Source organism: Protopterus annectens, chromosome 13.part0, assembly GCF_019279795.1.
Source record: "Protopterus annectens isolate FY-2018-M chromosome 13.part0, PAN1.0, whole genome shotgun sequence".
In the NCBI taxonomy this organism is placed as follows: domain Eukaryota; kingdom Metazoa; phylum Chordata; order Ceratodontiformes; family Protopteridae; genus Protopterus; species Protopterus annectens.
In genome coordinates, this window is record NC_056747.1 from 1,209,826,120 (window position 1) to 1,209,846,699 (window position 20,580).

General features: G+C 40.2%; 1 protein-coding gene across 2 annotated transcripts in view; it reads left to right on the top strand.

Annotated features, from left to right (window-relative positions):
* MARCHF10 (membrane associated ring-CH-type finger 10) overlaps nucleotides 1–20,580 on the top strand; it is a 564,123-nt gene that overhangs the window by 528,271 nt on the left and 15,272 nt on the right. For both annotated transcript variants that reach the window (XM_044055213.1, XM_044055214.1), the window contains exons 8-9: nucleotides 5,397–5,506; nucleotides 7,125–7,238. In XM_044055213.1, the coding sequence (XP_043911148.1) occupies nucleotides 5,397–5,506; nucleotides 7,125–7,238 (224 nt within the window). The remainder of the gene's footprint in view (nucleotides 1–5,396; nucleotides 5,507–7,124; nucleotides 7,239–20,580) is intronic.

Sequence of the window (20,580 nt, forward strand, 5' to 3'; positions counted from 1 at the left end):
TATTACATAACCTCAAGGAAGAGGGAATACTTCCAAAGGTGCTGCAGTCTCTGAATTGTATATAAGTTTGAGAGGCATGGGCCTGGAAATTCACTGCTCTTGTTCTCACCAGCAAAAGCAGTGATATGAATGTGCTTTTTAGAGTCCAGAACATGAATGTCTCTCTTTTCACTTTGTGTTGTGAATTGTGCTTCTTTTTTTGTAGTACAATTTCAATTAAATCAGATCAGCAAGTTAAGATTTGAAATAATAGATCTTGGTGAGTTCAACGTCTCTCCCTTCACCCAACAGCCTGGAAATTCATCACTGCTGATCGCGGGGTGATAACTATAATATCCATAGGTTACACCATTCCTTTCTTCCAACCCCCAAAACCACCCAGAAACCTCCTTCATGTGCCATCCCATCAAAGGGAGGCGGCAGCTCCAGAGATCTCAAAGCTCAGGGAAAAATGAGTCATCCAACCTGTCCCCAAGACCAGTTCAGATTGGGCATCTATTCCTGATTCTTTTTGGTGCCTCCCTGAACAAATCGATTGACAAAATGAAATTCCAAATGGTCACCATTCAGTCCATTCTGCCCTTTCTGCAGAAGGATGATTGGATGTGCTTTGTAGACCTTCAGGATGGGTATTACCACATCAAGATGGACAAGCGCTCCCAGAAGGTTCCTCCACTTCTGACTGAGAGCTAATCAATTTCAATTCAGAGTACTCCCCTTTGGATTCACCACAGCCACCAGGGTGTTTACCAAAGTGATGGCAGTAGTTGCAGCTTACCTGAGACTGTTCGGATTCTGTGTGTTTCCTTACCTGGATGATTGGCTCCTCACTGCCCCCACCAAGCATCGAATTCTACAAGCCAGGGATTGTCTACTTCACCTAGCCGCAACCTTGGCCATAACTGTAAGTCTTCCCAAGTCGAAACTGGATCTGGTCCAGCTCATTGACTTTATAGGAGTTCGACTAGACACAATGCACTGCATGGTCGTTCCACCCCTAAACAGAATTCAGTCTCTTCAGTCGCATGTGAGGCAGATTCTCACTAACCATTCTCCCCCCGCCTTTCTAGTTCTCAGAGCATTGGGGTCGATGGCAGCGACCATAACTCTTCTTCCACTAGCTCACCTTTGTATAAGAGTACTTCAGTGGACGTTAGTAGTCTAAAGGACTCTCCTCGAGCTACCCATGGACCACCCCATCAAGCATTCTTGAGTCTGCAAGGAGTCTCTTTTCTGGTGGCTTCACTCTCAGAATCTGTACTCAGGATGTCCCTTCCTTCCTTCTGTCTCCTCCCAAGGCCACCATGATCATGGGAGCCTCCCAGCTGGGGGAGGAGGGGCATTGGCTGAGTCAGATGGTCAAAGGCACGTAGTCCACTCTAGAGACCAGTCTGCATATAAATGTCCTTCAGATGAGGGTGGTCCTTTTAGCATTGCAAGCCATTCATGCCTCTCTTCCCACAGGGACAATTGCAATCCAGACAAACAACACGTCAGTTGTCTGGTACATCAACAAACGGAGGGAACATGGTCTTACCCCTTATGTGGAGAAGTCATGAGACTGTGGGAGTTGGCAATCTCTTCCAACCACTTTCTTTTTGCAATGCACATTCTGGGGAAGTTGAACATTCTAGTGGACAAGTTCAGCAGAACCATTCAGATGCCTCACAAGTGGTCTCTCAATCTGTCAGTGGCAAACATGATATTTCAGAAATGGGGTCAACCTTGCTGCGATCTCTTCGCCTCTCCTTCCAATGCCAAGTGCAGTGAGTACTTTGCCCTGACCCCCTTCCCCCACAGGGGGAGTCTCCCAGAGAAGCTCTAGTCCATGCTTGGCCTCCCCAGTCTCCTTTATGCCTATCCTCCTCTTCCCCAATTCCCAAATTCCTCCAGAAAGTTCAGAGGTTGAAGTGCAAAGTCATCCTCATTGTCCCATTCTGGACTCGACGAGTTTGGTTTTCCTTCCTATGGTCTCACCTGGTGTGTCCGCCCTGGATTCTCGATCGCCTTCCAGATCTTCTGTCCCACCCTTCAGGGGACCGATACCCAGACATCCTAAGCCTGAAGCTGTTTGGCTACTCCACTTCTGATAATGGCTAGAACTCCTGGGCTATCCTCCCCCATTCAGAAGATTTTTATTGCATCTCATGAAGCATCCACCAGAAACAATTTGTGGAGTAAATGGAAGAGATTTTCTATTTGGGCTTGACAGCACCAGTTAGATTCTTTCATGGCTCCTGTTAGAGCTGTTTTAGATTTCTTGACTCACATTTTTAATAGTGGAGCTAGTTCCTGCACGGTCAAGGTACAGTTGGCAACCATCTCTAATTTCCATATTGGTGAAGTTTCTTCATCCTTGGTATCCATGAAAATGTGTAAGACCTTTTTGAGGGGTACATTTCTACTTCAGCCTCTGGTCAAGGATCCTACTCCCCCTTGGGACCTCACTTTGGTGTTACAGGCTGTGGTTCCTGCTCCCGTTGAACCAGCTGCCACAGTTGAGCTCCAATTCTTGTCTTGGAAAATGGCCTTCTTAGTGGCTATCACATCTGCTAAGAAGGTTTTGGAACTTCACGCCTTATCCATAAAAATTCCTTATCTGGTTTTCCACAAAGACAGAGTCACTCTTCACCCTAATACTTCCTTTATGCCCAAGGTTGCTTCAGAGGTCAGCATTAACTAAGTGATTAATCTCCTGGTCTTCTTCCCCAATTTCCAGAACAAGAGAGAATACAAACTGCATTTAGTTAACATACACAGACAGTTGTGTTTTTACTTGGATAGGACGAAAACTTTCATAAAAAGAGATGAGTATTTTGTCTTCTTTGCTAGTTCCAGACTGGGTAGACCTATCACAAAAGTGACCTTAGCTAATTGGTTCGCAAAGCGCATTGCATTGGCATATTCAAACAAAGGTATTCCTCTTCCTAATCATGTCAAAGCCCATTCCACTAGGTCTGTATCTACCTCTGTGGCCTTCTGGTCCAGAGTGCCTATTGATGACACTTGCTCAGCAGCTATGTGGACGTCCTCCCATACCATCATATCCCACTACAAGTTGGATGTCGGTTGCAGGAGTAGGGCCTCCTTTGGCTCTGCCATGCTTCAGAATATCCTTCCATTAGGGCCACCAGGGAAAGATGTAGCTGGGGACTCTGTCCAGCAGGTTGAAGACCAACTGAAGATAACAACGTCAGCTAAAGAAGTTATGTTCTTACCATAATGTTCCATCTGATTTGTTGCTTCATTTGTCTTCAGCCTTTCCCACCCTCCTTCACCCTTCCTCAGAGCCTGGGAGGATCTGGCAGAAGTGACTCAGGTCCTTCCCCCTCCTGTGTCATCCAAGCCCTGAGGTGTTCTATGGATGGTGTGGATAACTTTTGCTAGTGTTTATGTAGTGGTTGTGCATTTTTAGCAGTAAACTTGATCTGAGGGATACAGGGAGAGTGGGGCATGATGGGCAGGAGTGGAGGAGCTCAGCTTTCGGCTCCAAGGATGGATCCAAAACCTGAAGGTTGAAGACAAATGAAGCAACAACTCGGAACATTATGGTAAGAACATAACTTCTTTTTTTCCAGAGTATGCTTCTTTATCGTAATATATATCACACTATGTATATTCTATGCAGATTAAATGCCTTGTACTCTTTTAGCTTCTGTCATTTTTTTGGCGTACTTTGAGGTTTGAGGTGTGTAGCATACTTTCAATGAAAACGTTTTTCCAAGATAAGAAAATGCCCCCCCACACACACACACACACACACACACACACGCACAGACGCACACACACACACACACACACACACACACACACACACACACACACACACACACACACACACACCAGTCTTTGGATCATGCATGATGCCTGCTTAAATGAAATATGGTTTCTCTTGCATTTGCTTCATACCCTTGTACATCTCCAACATGTGACCAGTTAGCTTGTTATTAACTACTGATGCAACCTGTTGATTTTAATGGTGCATGCCATTTGATCTGATGTATGAGCACTCTGAATGTGCTTTTTTTCATTGACCTGGTAGGCCACTGTAAAGGGAGTGCTGTTTATTTGCAGCATAGATTTTTCCATCATTAAAATGCTGTGCCACCCTGAGAAAATCAAGAGTTAGAAAATACATATTGAAGTGGCCACCTGAATTTTTTTTTTCTTGACCAGCAAACAAATGTGAGGTTACAGATCTAACTAGCGATTTTCAAATGATGTGAAATTATGTGGACATCAATCCTGTTAGCAGTGACTTGACTCAAAATGCTCAAGAGGTAAAATTGCCTTCTCTTTACATGTGGGAAGTAGAACCGTCATCCCTAGGAGAAAGAAATCCCAAATAGTACTTGGTGGAGGAAGGTGTCAGAGTAGGTGGAACAGGTCTCCTGTCAGTTCCCTGTCCAGTTTACATTCAAGTTAAAAGTAGTGTTTAAGAGGTGACTGTTTATTTTTTTCAGAAATGTAAATGTGTCTTTGCTAACAATTACAGGGATAATATCAGCATGGGTTTGTGACAGAAGGATTTTTAATTTATTTAAATGTATTTCAGCTACATTGTTCATGTTGTACACAGGCTCAACATAAGTGCAGGAAACAAGAAGTCAAAAAACAATGTTAATGTAAAAATATGTAATTAATGGAAAGCAATAGTAATTTTAACTTCTCAAGCTATGCATTACCTGTCATGATTTAGCTTTTTGATAAGAAAACGTTATAAATTAAAACAACAAACTTTACTTTTTAAAAATACTTTCCATTACTGAGCAAGACATGAGATGCTGCTTAGCTTGGTTTTGCAGCAAAAAGCATCTAATGTACCATTTGACCCTGTATACTGTAATTCAGTGAGAGTCAGCATTACTGCAACTCAGTCTTGAGCAAAACATTTTCCCAATAAAGTGGGTCTTCCATTTTAAATACTGGGTCACATTACTAAAAAAAAAACCTAACAGAAGCACAAAGAATGCCTAAGAGTAGAAACTGAGATTAAGACAAAGAAAAGTCTGCAAAACAGTTCAGTCCTGTGTATAGCCATAACCTATTAGGAAGTACATCCTACTGCTGTATGACTGTGCAGATTATGTTGCTTGCTGCATTAAGCATTGTATCTATAAAGTGTATTGCACAGGAAACTGGAATAAAGGCAGTTATATAAAAACTTTCTTTAACAGCACAGCTTTCAAAGAATGTTAATTGACATGTTACAGTTGTGCTATTATTACATTTTTGTCAGTTTTATCCTGTAAGATAACTTTATAAATAATTGCTGTTGAACAGGGTGATGTTTAGCTTGCATTAGAAAAACATGGCTAAAATAAGGCTGAAAGATTCAAAAACCGTCTTTTTCAAAATGTTTTTTTTTCTGAGTTGTATGATCTTTTCTTTTCAAGGTGCTGAACTGTCTGCGGTGCAAACTTGTGAACTGTGTAAACAAGACCTAAAGTTAGACTTCGATGATTTTGATGTCGATGAGTTTTACAGAAAGAACAGGCCAACTCAGGTAAGAAGTAGCACTCTGCTTTTGCTTAAAGACCTCTATTTCTGCTTATTAAGACTAAAATACTCCGAGATGTATAACTTGTAAGAAATCTCACTAATCATTCTTCTTTTGGCTGAGCTAACTATTAATGCATTTGTTCAGTGGCCAAGAAAGAATCTAGAACCTGGCTGGTCATCTGCATTCCAAAAATATTAAAAATAAAGCCTTTTTCCTGTTAATTTTGTAGTATTTATCAAGTGCAAAAGCACAGTTCACACACTTTATGATGTAACCACACCTCAGGTATGTGAGGCAGTTGGCCCATGCATCCCTGTTTACTTAAGAGTATGAGACTGTGATACATTATGTCCTGTGATAAGCTGTTGCTTAATAATGACCCTGGAGAATTCGGGTATTTGACTGGCCAAATGTGGTTAAATTTTCACATGTATGTGGATAAAAATAACTTGTCAGGAATATTGCTTTTTATTTACCATGAAGCTTCCATCTGACCTCTCTGTTAAGCTACACAGGTCCTTCCTGCTCACTACATTAATTCCACTTAACACTGGCAACTTAGTCATTTTATAGCTGGACGTATCTGGTAGCTATTTGATTTGCTATGCATAATCTTAGATTTCTACTTGCATCACTTATCACCTGGGTTCTTCAGTTGGCTTTATGTGACTGAGTCCACTAAAGTTGGAAGGACAGGGTGCTAGACATGAGTTGCCTTTCCTTAGGGTGGGGTAAGCCGAGCTGGCATATGAATAGATTCACCAGAGACTGGGGAAGCCCTAACTGCACAATATTCCAAGTCTTTGGAGCCATATAGTAATGTAAGATTCCTTTGCTCATGTCATGTCATATCTCTTCTACCTGGTGTTGAGAATAGGGAAGAACATCATACTAGGTTAAAGCACATACCATACTCTCCTCCAGCTACTGAGCTGACCCCTAGATCCCTATGGAATTCTCCATACCTGCTGTCTGCAAATGACCTTGCCAACATATTGTTCAGAAGAAGCAGTCCACTGCTGTGGATGGCTATGTCCTGGAACAGCAACTAAATGAATGAATCCTGTCTGATGAAGCAGGATAAGGATCTAAGGAACAGTCATTAGACATAGCACTAACTCATACAGGTCTGATTGGTAGGGAGCCCAGGAAGAAAAAAGATGTATCAAGAAGTAATTTAGTAGCTTATGCAGGAGATGTGTTTTAAAATATTTATATTGGTTTAATGAAAATCATTGTACTATCATTGTTTCTGAGCTTATATAGAATATTAATATTGCATAAAATTGTGTCGCATGTGGGTGGTCTTTGAACATTTTCACTGTATTGAATATTAATATTGCATAAAATTGTGTCGTATGCGGGTGGTCTTTGAACATTTTCACTGTATTATTGAATATTGTCAGACACTTATACCATGATACATGTGTGGAAACCACACTTGCATTTGCAAAGGGCTACTTCTTAGGTTTAAAACTCAGCAAAACTATACCTGTGCAATAATATGTGGCTCTTTCTTTTGATAAGTTGGTCTCATACTCTTCTAAATGTCTGTGTAGCTGTACAAAATCAGCACTGGAAGTTGCAAGTCAGTTTTTTTCTTTTCCCCTCATAATTGCAGACACAGGAAGAACTGGTGAATTCGGGTCTCTACTTGGTACTGCTTCTTCACCTGTATGAACAGAGGTTTGCTGAACTCATGCGAATAACACGTAGAAGAGCCACCAGATATCGGGTAAGCATGGGCTAATGGTTCGTGGCTGAGCATAGCATGACATTTTGTCACCATCACTCTTACCAAGCTGTACAACAGTTCAACAGTGGTCAGTGAATTTGGCTGTAGTGTTCTGCTAAGTATATAAGCACTCAAAGGACTAAAAGTCACAAAATGTCCCTATTGTGTGAAATTCTTAGTATTAGATAGGCATAAAAACTATCTGTCTCACTAACTTTATATGTGTGAAGTCCTAAAGTTGTGTTTATGCAAGTGTAAACTGTAGGAACAGATGTCAAATAAAAAAAAAAACTTTTATTATTTATCTTAGGCTTGGAAAGGTACATTCTTGCTGAAGATGCCTAGTTTTTCAAGTACTCTGGGCTGTTGAATCCTGATTATAGATAGGGGGCTTGTTGCCATGGCACCATGATACCAAACTCTTAACTCTTTTTTGAATAGCTTCTGACTATATTTATAGATGAAAAAAGATCTGGGAATAAATCAAGCAAGGATCTTTGAGATTTTTAAAGGAGGCTTTGTACGATGTGTTTTGTATGCTAGTGGGGAGAGTTCCATTTTTTAGCCACTGAACTACTATATAGTGTGTCTCCAAAGCTATTGTAGCTGTTGGTGACTTCTAGTAGTAGTTTGCTTGATGATCGAAGAGGCCTTTTGGCTGAGTGATGTACTAGGTTTTTGAGGGCAGGACACTTTTTTGGGCAGGTAATACATAGAAAGACAGAGGCAGAGCTGATTGTAGGTTAGGAGGTTGGGCAGTTCAAGCTAATGGAGCTGTCTCAAAGCAGTACAGTGATGAGTTCTATATGAGCAATTTGCAGCAAAGCGTGCAATTCTGTTATAGCAGGCTTCCATTAATGAACTGTATGAAAAACCTGATTTCAGTGTTTTTTGCTGGGGGAGACAAGCCCCTCTGCACCCCCACACCCGTCCTAAAAAACTCTGTGGTCGCGCTATAAGGGGAGAGGGGAGCAGACATCTAGAAATGGCACTTAATGCCTGCTCAATTCCCTGACAGTCCTTTGCAGAAGAAATGCTGGCATTGTCAGGGAATTGAGTTTCAGGGAGTTGAGGTTCAAAGAATTTGTTTATTGAGCAGTAATGTAATGGAGTAATGTAGGCTGTATTACATCTGAATATATTTCTAAATAGTGTTTTCTCCTTCCAGTGACCTTTGGGCATCAGATTCCCATACAAAGTGTGAGGGCTGAATTTTAAGGGGCTGACTGCAATCACCTTAAAGGAGGGAGTATTTTGTTTTCTGTATTTTTACTTATTCCTGTCCTGTACAAGGTGGGCGCTTATTTTAGCCTGAAGGGTGGTGGTTGTGCGCATTTCCACATTTGACATGACTTATCCCATAAAAACTGTCTCCCATAGTGTTCAACAAGGGTTTCTTACTGCCATGACCCAGGCTTTTTCTAGTGACTTACATGAGGTATCTTCATTAGGTGCCAGCATACCTTAACTGACTCCTTTTGACTTAAAGGAACATTAGCTCTGTCAGAGACTCTTACAGGCTGCCACCTCCTCACTTTTTTTCTTGGAGTGTGAGTTCAGCAGTCCTGCAAAGGAACCTCATTTCCACTATTTATATCCATGATATTATCTTTTCAGCCACTACCCAAACGTTTGACCATAGGTGAGGATTATGATTTTGACTGATTAGTCAGATCACATCTACTTCTGTAACTGTACCATTACAGAACTATTTAATTACTGGTGTAACCTATGCAGAAAAGGACCTAGTTCAGCTAGTTGCATCTGTCACTGCCTCTTCAAAAGGTGGCATGTCCACAAGGCTCGTGAATTCCATAAAATATTCTTCCAGCTATGAACAATGTCCATAATACAGGGTCAGTGTTTTCCACTTTTGCCAAGAACAACCTGTGCAATGTTTCCCCTACCCCCAAGGTTACCAGGTTCTTTGCCAGATTGTCTTTGAGGCCATCCAGACTTTTTTTTTGCCGTGGTCTTACCTAACTCCTACAATTGCTCCTTCCCAGCCAATTTGTACCTATTAGTCAAATATGAGGACTTTTGCTAGCATTTTATTGAACATGTCTTTTTTAATTTGATCACTTTCCTCACACCTATTGTCCAGCATTGTGTCTTAGGGTTACTCCCATAACAAACACTTACTACCTCTCATTTATTACATCTTTTAACTATGCCAGCTACTGAGATTTTGAAACATGACCATTTGGACTTCATGTCCCTGACCTCCTCTTATGTAACAGGAGATCAAAACATCTGTATGACAGAAGGAAGAAAATCCTGGCCAGAATTAGGAGGTGCAGCACTTAGCAGGATAAAAGCACTCTCGTCAAACTAAATAATCAACTCAGAGGACAAATAAAGTCTCAAATACCACACAAAAAGTCAGAGCCAGGATAATCCACAAAACACAAGGGTTTATTGAAAACATTGTATTAACTCTCTAGCACCTCGGCAACTAGTGCCTTCCAGGAGTACAAAATAAAACACATACTTATCTTCCTTATATACTAGTTAAAATAATAATTCAATTATACAATTAAACAATTAAATAAATTAATCCAACAAACTTAAATCAAATTAAAACTTTCCATGTTCATTCAGTATTAAGTCCAGCAGGGCTTAAAGTACAGAACTTTAAACTATAAATACTTTCCTTATATAACAGTTTAGTTTTAACATTCAAATGACCTACATCACAGGTAATTTGTTCTAAAATACTGGCCTTAAGTAAAGACGCATCACAATTATGAAACAACTTAAAATGTATAGCCACAGGACTAGTAATTTTACCAGATCTAATATCTCTAATGTGCTCCTGCAACCTAGTTCTAAAAGCTCTTTTTGTCTCGCCTATATAAAAAAGGCTGCAGGGGCACTTCAAAATCTATATCACATTAGTTGAAAAACAACTATAATTTCTGGGATAAACTCTAATCCCATCAATATACTGAAAAGGATTGACCACATGTCTACATACTGAACATTTAGAAGAGGCAAACGTACCTTTAAGCATCAATTTTATAGATAAGTTATCCACAGGTCTAACAAATTTATTATGAACTATAATATCCCTAATACTTCTTCCTTTGGAAAAATTAAAAATAGGACTAGTGCACAATGTGTCCTTGAATTCCTGGAATTTAAGAAAAAAAGGCCAAAAATGTTTTTAACAATATTCATGTATTCATCTGAGAAAACCTTATATGAAGTGACGGCAAAAATCAGTCTTTTTATAAATTTTTCTTTCTTGTCCCTAAAATTGGTTACATCATTAGTCACATTTCGTCCTCCATTATTTTTGATATTATTAAACATCACACTATTCAACGTAAAGCTTGCTTAATATCGGCAAGATGATACCACTGCCTTAAAAACATATTAATAGTAGTGCACATTTCCTTGTGCAGCTCTATATTGCTGTATACCCTCAACAGTTCCCCATAAGGGACAGAATTCAATAGGTGAGGTGGATGACAACTAGTTTTATGTAAAAAATTATTACTGTTATTAAATTTCCTATGTATCTTAGTTATTACTTTCTCACCCACCACTCCTGTTAAACATACATCCAAAAATACAATAGACTCACCCAACTGGAGTCCATCAAATCTAATGGAAAATCTATTATTACCCAGATCCTTTATAAAGGGGGAAACCATATCTATACCCCCCATTTACACAAAAAAAACTAGGTCATCTATAAATCTATGATATGTGACAACACGTTTAATAAAAGAATGATGCCTATATAGGTACTCAACTTCATACCTGCCCATAAATAGGTCGGCATACATGGGGGCAAATGATGCCCCCATGGCCGTACCCACTTTCTGTTTATAAATGTCTCCACAAAACTCAAAATAATTGTTCTTCAAACAAAAATCCACCAGTTCTACTATGTAATGACTTACTGGACTATCACCTAAAAAGACAATCAAATCTTCCAAACATTTATGATGTATAGAGGTATATAAGCTTTTAATAGCAACAGAAATCCAGTACATCCCTTCTGACCATTCTATATTTTGAATCTTCTGTAAAAAATCAAAAGTGTCCTTAATAAATGAAGGTAACTTCATCACATATGGCAACAAGAAATTATGAAGGAATACACCAATATTATTTAAAAAATAGTTTGATGCCGAAATAATAGGTCTACCTGGAGGTCTTTGCATATATTTATGTAGCTTAGGGAGACAGTAAAAACATGCTATAGAGTTATTTTCATTATATAGTTTCTTATCTATGTTATTTTTTGTGAAATACCCTAGCCTGTAGCCTCTAAATAACAGCGCCTGAAATTTTTCTTTTGCATTAATATATTCGTGAATTAAAACTTTACCATAAGTGTTTTCATCATTAAGATGTTCCATACACATTTGTATATATTGACTTGCATGCATAACTACCAACTTGTTACCCTTATCCGAGGGTTTAAAAACAAGTTTCCTCTGTTCCCCAGCTTTTTTAAAGCTTTCCACTCGGTTTTAGATAAATTATAGGAAACAGAGTCTTTAGTTTGCATAAATTCTATATACTCTTTCTCCAAAGAATAAGAAACCATGGCAGAAAACGCCGTCATGTGTGTGTATGATGGAATAAAATCACTTTTGTGTTTTACACAAGTCGTATCCAAACAATAAGCATTTAAATCATCTGTATCTGATGCACATGTATAAAACCTTTCATCTAAATCTTCACTATCATCACTTAAATTCTCAACTAAATTCAAACTTAAACTGTCCCTCTCACAGTTATCAGAAAAATAATTAAACAAATGTAACTTTCTATATAATCTAAATGTTTCCACTATTAACATATACAATCTAGATAGAGACGTTGGTATAAATTTTAAACCCTTGTTAACACACAATTGCACATCATCCAAAGAAACACTGGATAAATTAACAACACTATTACTCACACCATATTCATCAAAAGACACAATATTAGTTCCATTTAGTCCTCTTGTTACGCTGTTGATAAGTTCCTCTATAGTTCGTTGTCTGTCACTGATCACGAAACCCCCCCACCTGGGCTTCATTCTAATTCCGCATGTTGTTTTCCATTGCGAAAATTAGTAGCTAAATACTGAGGTTTTTTAGCCGGAGGTAATGGTGGATACTGATAATCATCAGTCTCCCATTCTGTAGAGCCTCTAGATGTATTAGAAAGAGGCTTATATGTCGTACTTTCGCTTTGATAACTTCCTTGACCAATAGGATGGGTCGATTGTGGTTTTCTATTCCTATTGGTTTTCCACACAAAAGCCTTATGGTTATTGTAGTCCCATGAATCTCTTTGCAGTTTGCCTGTCTTCTTTTTCAACAATTCCTGTTCTAAATCAGATAACTTCTCAGTGAAATCTTTTAATTGTTGCTGTAATTGACTAGGAGTAAGTTTAGCTGATAAAGAAGTACATATAGCAGAAATTTCCTCCTTCAAATTATACTGTCTCAGAATGTCCCTCTCAATAGAAATCTGAACCCATTCCAGCGCACAGCGATTAACTGCAGCTATTCATCTATCCTGAAATGGTTTCATCTGCCAAATCAAAAGGCAAAGGCATAGATGTATTTTTGAAGGTAAATAAAGTCTACCAAAGGCAAATTTGAGGTAAATTTGGCCTCCCAAGCCAAGGACAACTACAAGGCATTCTTTAGCTATGTCTGCAACCTCAAAGGCAAAACACAATTGTGTGCAGAGCTCATTATAAATGGAGCCACCCATACTGAGCCAGAATATATAGAAAACCTATTGTCCAACAAATTTGGCTCCAACTTTACCTCTCTCGCTCCATCAAATATAACTCCCTCTGCTGTCACTAGGGAACAGGTCCTTAATGCTCTTTCTGAGGCCAAAAACACTGCATCAATGGGCTCAGAGAATATCCCAGGATACCTTCTAAATAGCATGAAACTTGATCTGTCAGGCTGTCTGGAATTGCTATTTAACTGTAGCCTCCGAACAGGCTTCGTGCCTCATGAATGGAGAACAGCAACAGTTATCCCTCTGCACAAAGCTGAGCCAACTACAGACCATGGAAACTACAGATACATAAGTCTCACTAGTCTGATATGGAAAACCATGAAAAGAATTATCATGGAAATTATCAATAATGATTTAGGAAACCTCCAGACACTGGACCCAACCCAAATTGGTTTCATGAAGGGTAGGTCATGCCTATTCAACCTGATGGACTTCTTTGAGAAAGTCACCAAAGCAAAATGGTTCTGACTGCCTTCCTTGACCTGGCCAAGGTATTTGACACAGTCCCGCACTTGGGCATTGTTGATAAAACTTAAGAGGTTAGGTAAAAATCCTTATGTTTCCTAGTGGATAGCCATCTGGTTCACAGACAGGACCCAGAAAGTTAGAACTGGGGAGTCCACCTTTATAAAGAGGCCAAGAGGCCAGTCACAAATGGAGTCGCTCAGGTATCAGCTCTGGGACTGCTCCTTTTTAGCATTTACTTCTCTGATGTCATGACCAATGTCAGTGGCCTCTGGCTGACTAAATTTGCAGATGATTGCAAATTAGGAGCTGTCACTGAATCTCCCACCCACACAAATGTCCTCCAGGAAGGACTGACACAGACAATTGATGCCAGATGCCAAGAAATGCATAATAGTATCCTTTTGGAAGTCATCCACCCCAGGTAACTATCATATTGACAACACACCTCTATGAGTTGACCCAGTAGTCAGAGACAGTAGTCTAACCTTTGACCATCACGTGTCTACAGTAGTGAGGAAATAATTTTATGCTTTGCAACTTATAAACAAAGGTATGGCATCTAAGTCCAAGAAAATTATTGTACCACTGTATTTGGCATTCATCAGACCTATCACTGAGTACAGTGCCCCCTTTGGTATGCACCTAACCAGGCATATCCAACAATTGGAATGTCCACAGAGGTTCCTTTCTAAAAGAATACAGGGCTTAAGTAACATGTCCTATGCAGACTGCCTCAAAGCCTTATCCCTGTATTCTGTCTCATACAGGCTGTTGAGGGGATATCTATGCCTGGCATACAAGACATTGTCAGACCCTACTTTGATGGACCTCCTGCATGTCCAGAAAACAAATAGCACCAGAATTACCCATTCTAAAGACTTAAACTAGGCATATATCCCAGATGATACCCCTTCTCTAGAACAGACTCTCCATCCATGTGAAACAGAGTTCTTCCTTAACCCAATTCAAGTGCAGTTTAGGCAGTTGGACAGGGAACTGGAAGTTCATCCCTGGTTTGGCACCTGTGTCTCTAATGGACACGGGCAGCCTGTAAATCATCTCCCAGGCCCTTGCTTGTAAATGTTTCATCTCCCACTTATCAAGGGTACCAGAACTTGTCAGAGATTTGGGAAGCATGGCTAGTTCTTAAAAAGACTCTTGTGGTCATTATCTTAGTAAACACATATGAACCTATGAGAAACTGTTCTGGAAGGGAGTTAAAAACATGTTCTGTCCAGACCCAGGCCACCCAAACTACACATTTGGGTTTCACAGATCTGGCCAGCTCTTTTGACCAAATGTAGTACCAAATACATCTCAGCACCTCTCCTGAAAATATGGCCCCGGGTTTGATGACAGGTCACTCCACAACAAGTACAAATATGACTCTGTCATTGTCCATGTTCGTGTGAATGACCTGGACTACATGAAAAGAGACATGGAGGAGCTCTCCGATCGTGTAGCCCAGGCAGGTATAACCCTAGCCCTGAGTAGCATCCTGCCATCACCCAGAATGATACCACAGTACAAGGACAAAATGATTGACTTCAACAATTGTCTAAGCTTCTGGTGTCATTCTAAGGGGATCCAGTATCTGTCTGCCTGGGATGACATGATCGACAGATAACGATGCTTTGCCAAAGATGGCCTGCACCTGTCACCCTTGGGATTCTGGATACTGGCTAAAGCTCTTGCCACCCCTGTAGTGCCTTTTATAGGCAAGGTTCAAATGACAAATTCACCACTGTAACAGATACAAGCAAGCAAAATCTGAGGGTAATGCTACTCAATGCTAGAAGTCTAAACCTCAAAAATGCATTCACTCGAGGCACTTCTTCAAATGGCTAATATCGACATCTGTGCAGTGACAGAGACCTGGTTCAAGGCCCCAGAGAGCATCCCTGCATTACCAGGCTATAATTCATACCACACCTTTCGACCACCTAACCTGGACCGAAACACTAAAGGCGGAGGCGTGTCCATATTCATTAAGGATATCCACACCTCCAGGCTAGTTGCTCAGCATAATGCATCCGAGACTATCCAAGTGCAACTAACTCTAGGCAAGACCGCAATCCAAATTGTAACTTGCTACAGATCCCCCACCATGCCCCAGGATTCCCACTCCTCATTTCTTGATACACTGAAAAATATTAGAGTACAACCCAACACCCTAATAATGGGCGATTTCAACTACCCACCATTAACTGGGAAAACTACTCGTGTACCAACTCTTTTGCTCAACGTTTTCTGGAATTCATAAATTCCAGTGCCTTGGATCAACTTATCCACACACCCACCAGGGGCAGCAATATCCTAAACCTGGTCATTACCAATATGGGAGACCGGTGCTCCACACCAGAGGTAAAGTCCTCGTTGGTCAGATCCGACTACAAGCTAACCACCCTAGGCATCCACATCCCACCCCCACCCCCATTAGGGAGGCCACCGTAAAAAATTTCTCTAAAGCCAACTTCACGCTTCTTAAGACAGAAGTGGCAAACTTCATGACACCCATGCAGACGGACTATAGAGGTATGACTGCTGAATCCTACACAAATGCACTTTATAAGCACTTACACGTGTGCATGGAACGTGCTCTCCCTAACAGAACCAAGATGCTATCCACCAAAACAAGGAAGTCAATCTGGTGGTCCCCTGCCATAAACAAACTCTACAACAGAAGAAAGAAACTGTTGCAAAATAGAGTAAAATCCCATGATTGGAGGAACTCCCTGGTCAGCCTCAGTAAGAAGCTGTGATGCCTCATAAAATCCTCCAAAGCTAGTTACGAAAAGAAAATTGCCACTGATTCTAAAGACAACCACAAAGCATTCTATGTAAGAATCTCAATGGCAACACTCAGATTTGCTCTGAGTTACAGCACAATGGCACTAAATATACAGAACCAACTGATATTGCCAACATCCTGGCAGATAGGTTAATTGCTAACTTTACCCCTCCCCCCCGCCCCACCCCCTAAAGGGCCCATCTCTATACTGGAGAATGCAAAGTTCCTGTAATCATGGTTGCACAGGTAAAAAACACACTCTCCAAAGCAAAGAACACAGCATCCATGGGACCTGACAACATCCCAGGGTGCGTTCTACACGAAGTACAGAATGAACTGGCACCCCACCTAAGCACCATGTTCAATCATAGCCTCACCTCAGGCTTTGTGCCCACTGAATGGTGCACAGCGATGGTTATCAGACTCCACAAATGGAGAACGACCATGGACCCCAAGGGTAAGGTGGTTCAGGCTAACACAGAAGATCTTTGGTTAATGAAGTTCGCAGATGACTGCAAACTAGGAACCATAATTGAAACTCCTAACGATGTGGACATCCTACAAAAGGGCCTCACTGAGACAGATGCCTGGTGTCAAAGCCATGGCCTCAAGCTCAATGCCAAAAAGTGCATTGTCGTCCCCTTTGGTAAAAATTCTGTACCCATGAGCTGCCACATAGGTGGTAGTCTACTTAACACCGAAAGTGTGATAAGAGACCTTGGGACACAGGTGGACAGTAGTTTCTCATTTGATAATCACATTGCCACAGCAGTCAGGAAATCCTTCTACGTGGCACACCTCGTCACAAAAGGTTTCTCATGCAGGAAAAAAGGATTCCCGGCCTCAAACAGATGACCTACGCAGACCTTCTCAAAAATTCCAGCTTTACTCTGTCACATATCGCCTACTCAGAGGCGATCTCTGGCTAAAATACAAAGCTATGTCAATCCCAGACCTGCTGGATATGCTCCACTTAAAGAAATCCCAATCCCTCCGAGCTACACACTCTAGGGACCTAAACCTTGTCACCACAATAAACAGAACATGCTGGAGGGATAGATTCCTGTCCCAGAGACTTCCCATACTCTAGAACAAACTACCTATCTATATCAAACAAAGCTCCTCATTAGCACTCTTCAAGAAAAATCTTGATGATTGGATGGGAAATAGGAAATTCACCCCGGGGATCACCTCTGTGGCTCTGCTCAACAGGGGCACAGGAAAATAATTTTCTTGGGTGGCGAATGCCAGGGTACATTTTTGGCTAGGCTTGTATAGGTCCTAGGGCCACTATCCTAGTACCTACCTATGAACCTATAACTACAAAATCAATAATTGACTTTTGGCCCAGGCTGCTCTGTACCACATATACTTACGAGCAGCTTTGTATTTAAATATGGTGTTCATTATGTACAATCCATGATTAGCGCAGAGGTCTAATAACAGTTCAGCACAGTCCTGGCAATCTTAGCCCTGCAGGTGTCTCTGTCATTCCTAATTTGAGCACCAAAATCTTGTAGTGCAACAAAAAAGTTAGTAAAGGCACCCTGTCAGGCTTCACATCTGTGCTTTCCAAGAAGTCTGAATACCCTCAATAACAATTTAGTCTGTATGAGTAAAGAGTACTCAAGAGTTTTCCTTTCTGCAGCTCCCAGTCATGTTGTGGCAGCCCTTTTTTCATTTGGTATAAACTCCAGCTATACTGCAGTCAGCTAGGAACATGTGAGTATCTGCACATATACCCAACCCTTTACTTTTGGGAACTTCCAGCATGCAAAAGAAATATAGTCTCTAATCAAGACATCTGACTCAGGAGAAAATACTCTGTGTAAAGATAAGCCCAGCATTGTCTTGAATTGGTAGTTATCAACTCCCTGCGCAAGTTCTGTCTCTTTCTCTAGCAAAAAGGTGACATACCAAGAGTCAGTTTCTATTTCCAGCGTCTAATTTGTCTTAACCAATCTCAGTCCTGCCTGCAGTTTGCTGACATTGCACTTGACACTCACCTTTTGTGTAGTAGTTGGTTATCCTACACTGTAGCTTCTTGTAGAATTTTTGGGATGAACCCAACTAGGCTACATGGGTCACCTTGCCACAGCATCCATCTTCAAGGCAGGTCTGTATTATTCTTTATCCGACCATCACTGAAATCAGATTTTTGACTTTAATTTGTTAGACCAGTTTGCAGAATGGACACTTCCAGAGTTGCCGAGTTGCACACAATATAGCTGTAAAGATCACAGGTGCATAAAAGCTCTCACATTACAACAAGGTCATGATGATCATCATGTTGGTCACTGTTGCAGTAGCCTTTGTTTTATGGGTTACATCCTGCACCTTCCACATGCCCAAACTGTCAGGCAGCTCAAGTTGAGCTGACTAAAAGACATGTTTGGGTGCAAAGCACTTCAGAACTGTACTGCTGCAGAAGAATACGCTCCTTTGAGGCTTTCAAGGATCGACATTCAGCTTGTGCTTTCCTTTGATGGGTAGATAAGTTCCCATGGGGAAAAAAAACTTCCATGTTCTTAATTTTGTTGTTGTTTTATTACTTTCCTCTTCAGGAAAGTTATTTCAAAGCTAGGAGTGTTGTCTTTTAACTGACTGTCTCAAGACTGTAACGTTCTTTTAAACGTAGCACTCATTTTTTCTCAATTTAAAAATAGCATAAAGTAACTGAAAACATGTTTTCCTGTGGAGAAATTGCATTTATTTTTCTTTTGTGGGACTGGCAGAGTGTTTTAAAGTGCTTTTTATTGTGTTTTTTTCTGTCAAAAAAGTAACTTTTGTGGACTGGTAGTGTTTACCAGCAATTGCTGCTGATCTTCCCTGAGAAAGAGGCACTATTTTTTGACTTGACCATGAAGCAAAGTGACACTGAGGCATATCTGAACCGATTCATTAAGTTAAAATCATAAAAATAAACAACACTGAGTTTAATTAATTAAATATAAAGATGATAAGCTCTTTCATCTCTAAGCATCACTGAGACTTCATCAGATAAAATAACAAAATATACTTGTCCCTATTTACAGGCTCTGACGTTGACATTACTTTAAATTTGGAGCCAAAACAGTACTCAAATTCCCTGTATGTAATTACCAGAAACACTGGTATATTGGAATAAAAATGATAAAATAGAAATAAATAAGCAATCAACAATTAAACCTGTCATGGCAATAAAATACAATGCTAAAAATCAAAATATATGTTGATAAGCTTCTGTAATAGTATAAATATATACATGAATGTAATAATAAAAATATTAATAAATGTTAATGAGAAACAGATTACCGTTCCCATGGTCGGTCCTTCTTCCCATCACAAATAGAAAAAATTAAGCAAATAGCCTTTACCACCACAGCAGTCTTGCAATTTGCCTCAGCCATAGGTGGGTAACTCTGCTGTGGCCACTTGTTGTACCTCAAACCACTTATCTTTTACCCCAGATCCCTCCGGTGTAGCACCTCCAGCCACTACAAACTGGGGGTTAGATTCAATTTATTTATTTATTTATTTATTTTTCCCTGAAGAGATTCAAGATTCTAAATCTGAACAGGAAGATGCAGGGATGGATACAAGTTTTTTTTCCCCCTTAGATTTCTGATTCAGACTTAGAGAGAGGTTAATGTATGATTCTACCTGTGGGGATTTCTCTTTCTCTAACACTATAACTAGAATGCAAAACTGTTTTCAGTGGGAGAACACTGAGATTTCTCAGTCCCAGTCCCTTAGAAAATACTATGAGTTGTTACAGAAAGATTTTCCAGACCCCACACCCATTCTTCCTGATCCCCCTGCTGCTAAGCAGTTAGTTAATTCCAGTCATATTCTTTCAGATAAAAATGGGAAAGTTATTGATAGTTATGGAGGAAAACGGTACACTTCTCCATCTTTGTCAGAATTTGGAATTGTCAGGCTCATAAGAAAAGTTTTTTCTGACAAATTGTGAAAGTAGGAGGAATGTTTTATCTACAATTTCCTCTTGTGAGTTAACGTATGTTTTAAATAACTTAGTTTCTTATAATGTATAGGACACTACTATTCATTGTTTTGTAGTATGTATACTTAACACCGAAAGTGTGATAAGAGACCTTGGGACACAGATGGACAGTAGTCTCTCCTTTGATAATCACATTGCCACAGTAGTCAGGAAATCCTTCTACGTGGCACACCTCATCACCAAAGGTTTCTCATCCAGAAAAACCAAGGTTATGCTCATAAACAAATATGTACCAGGCTATATTATTTTATATTATATTATTTCTCATCCAGAAAAAAAGAGGTCATTGTTTCCCTCTACTCATCACTCAT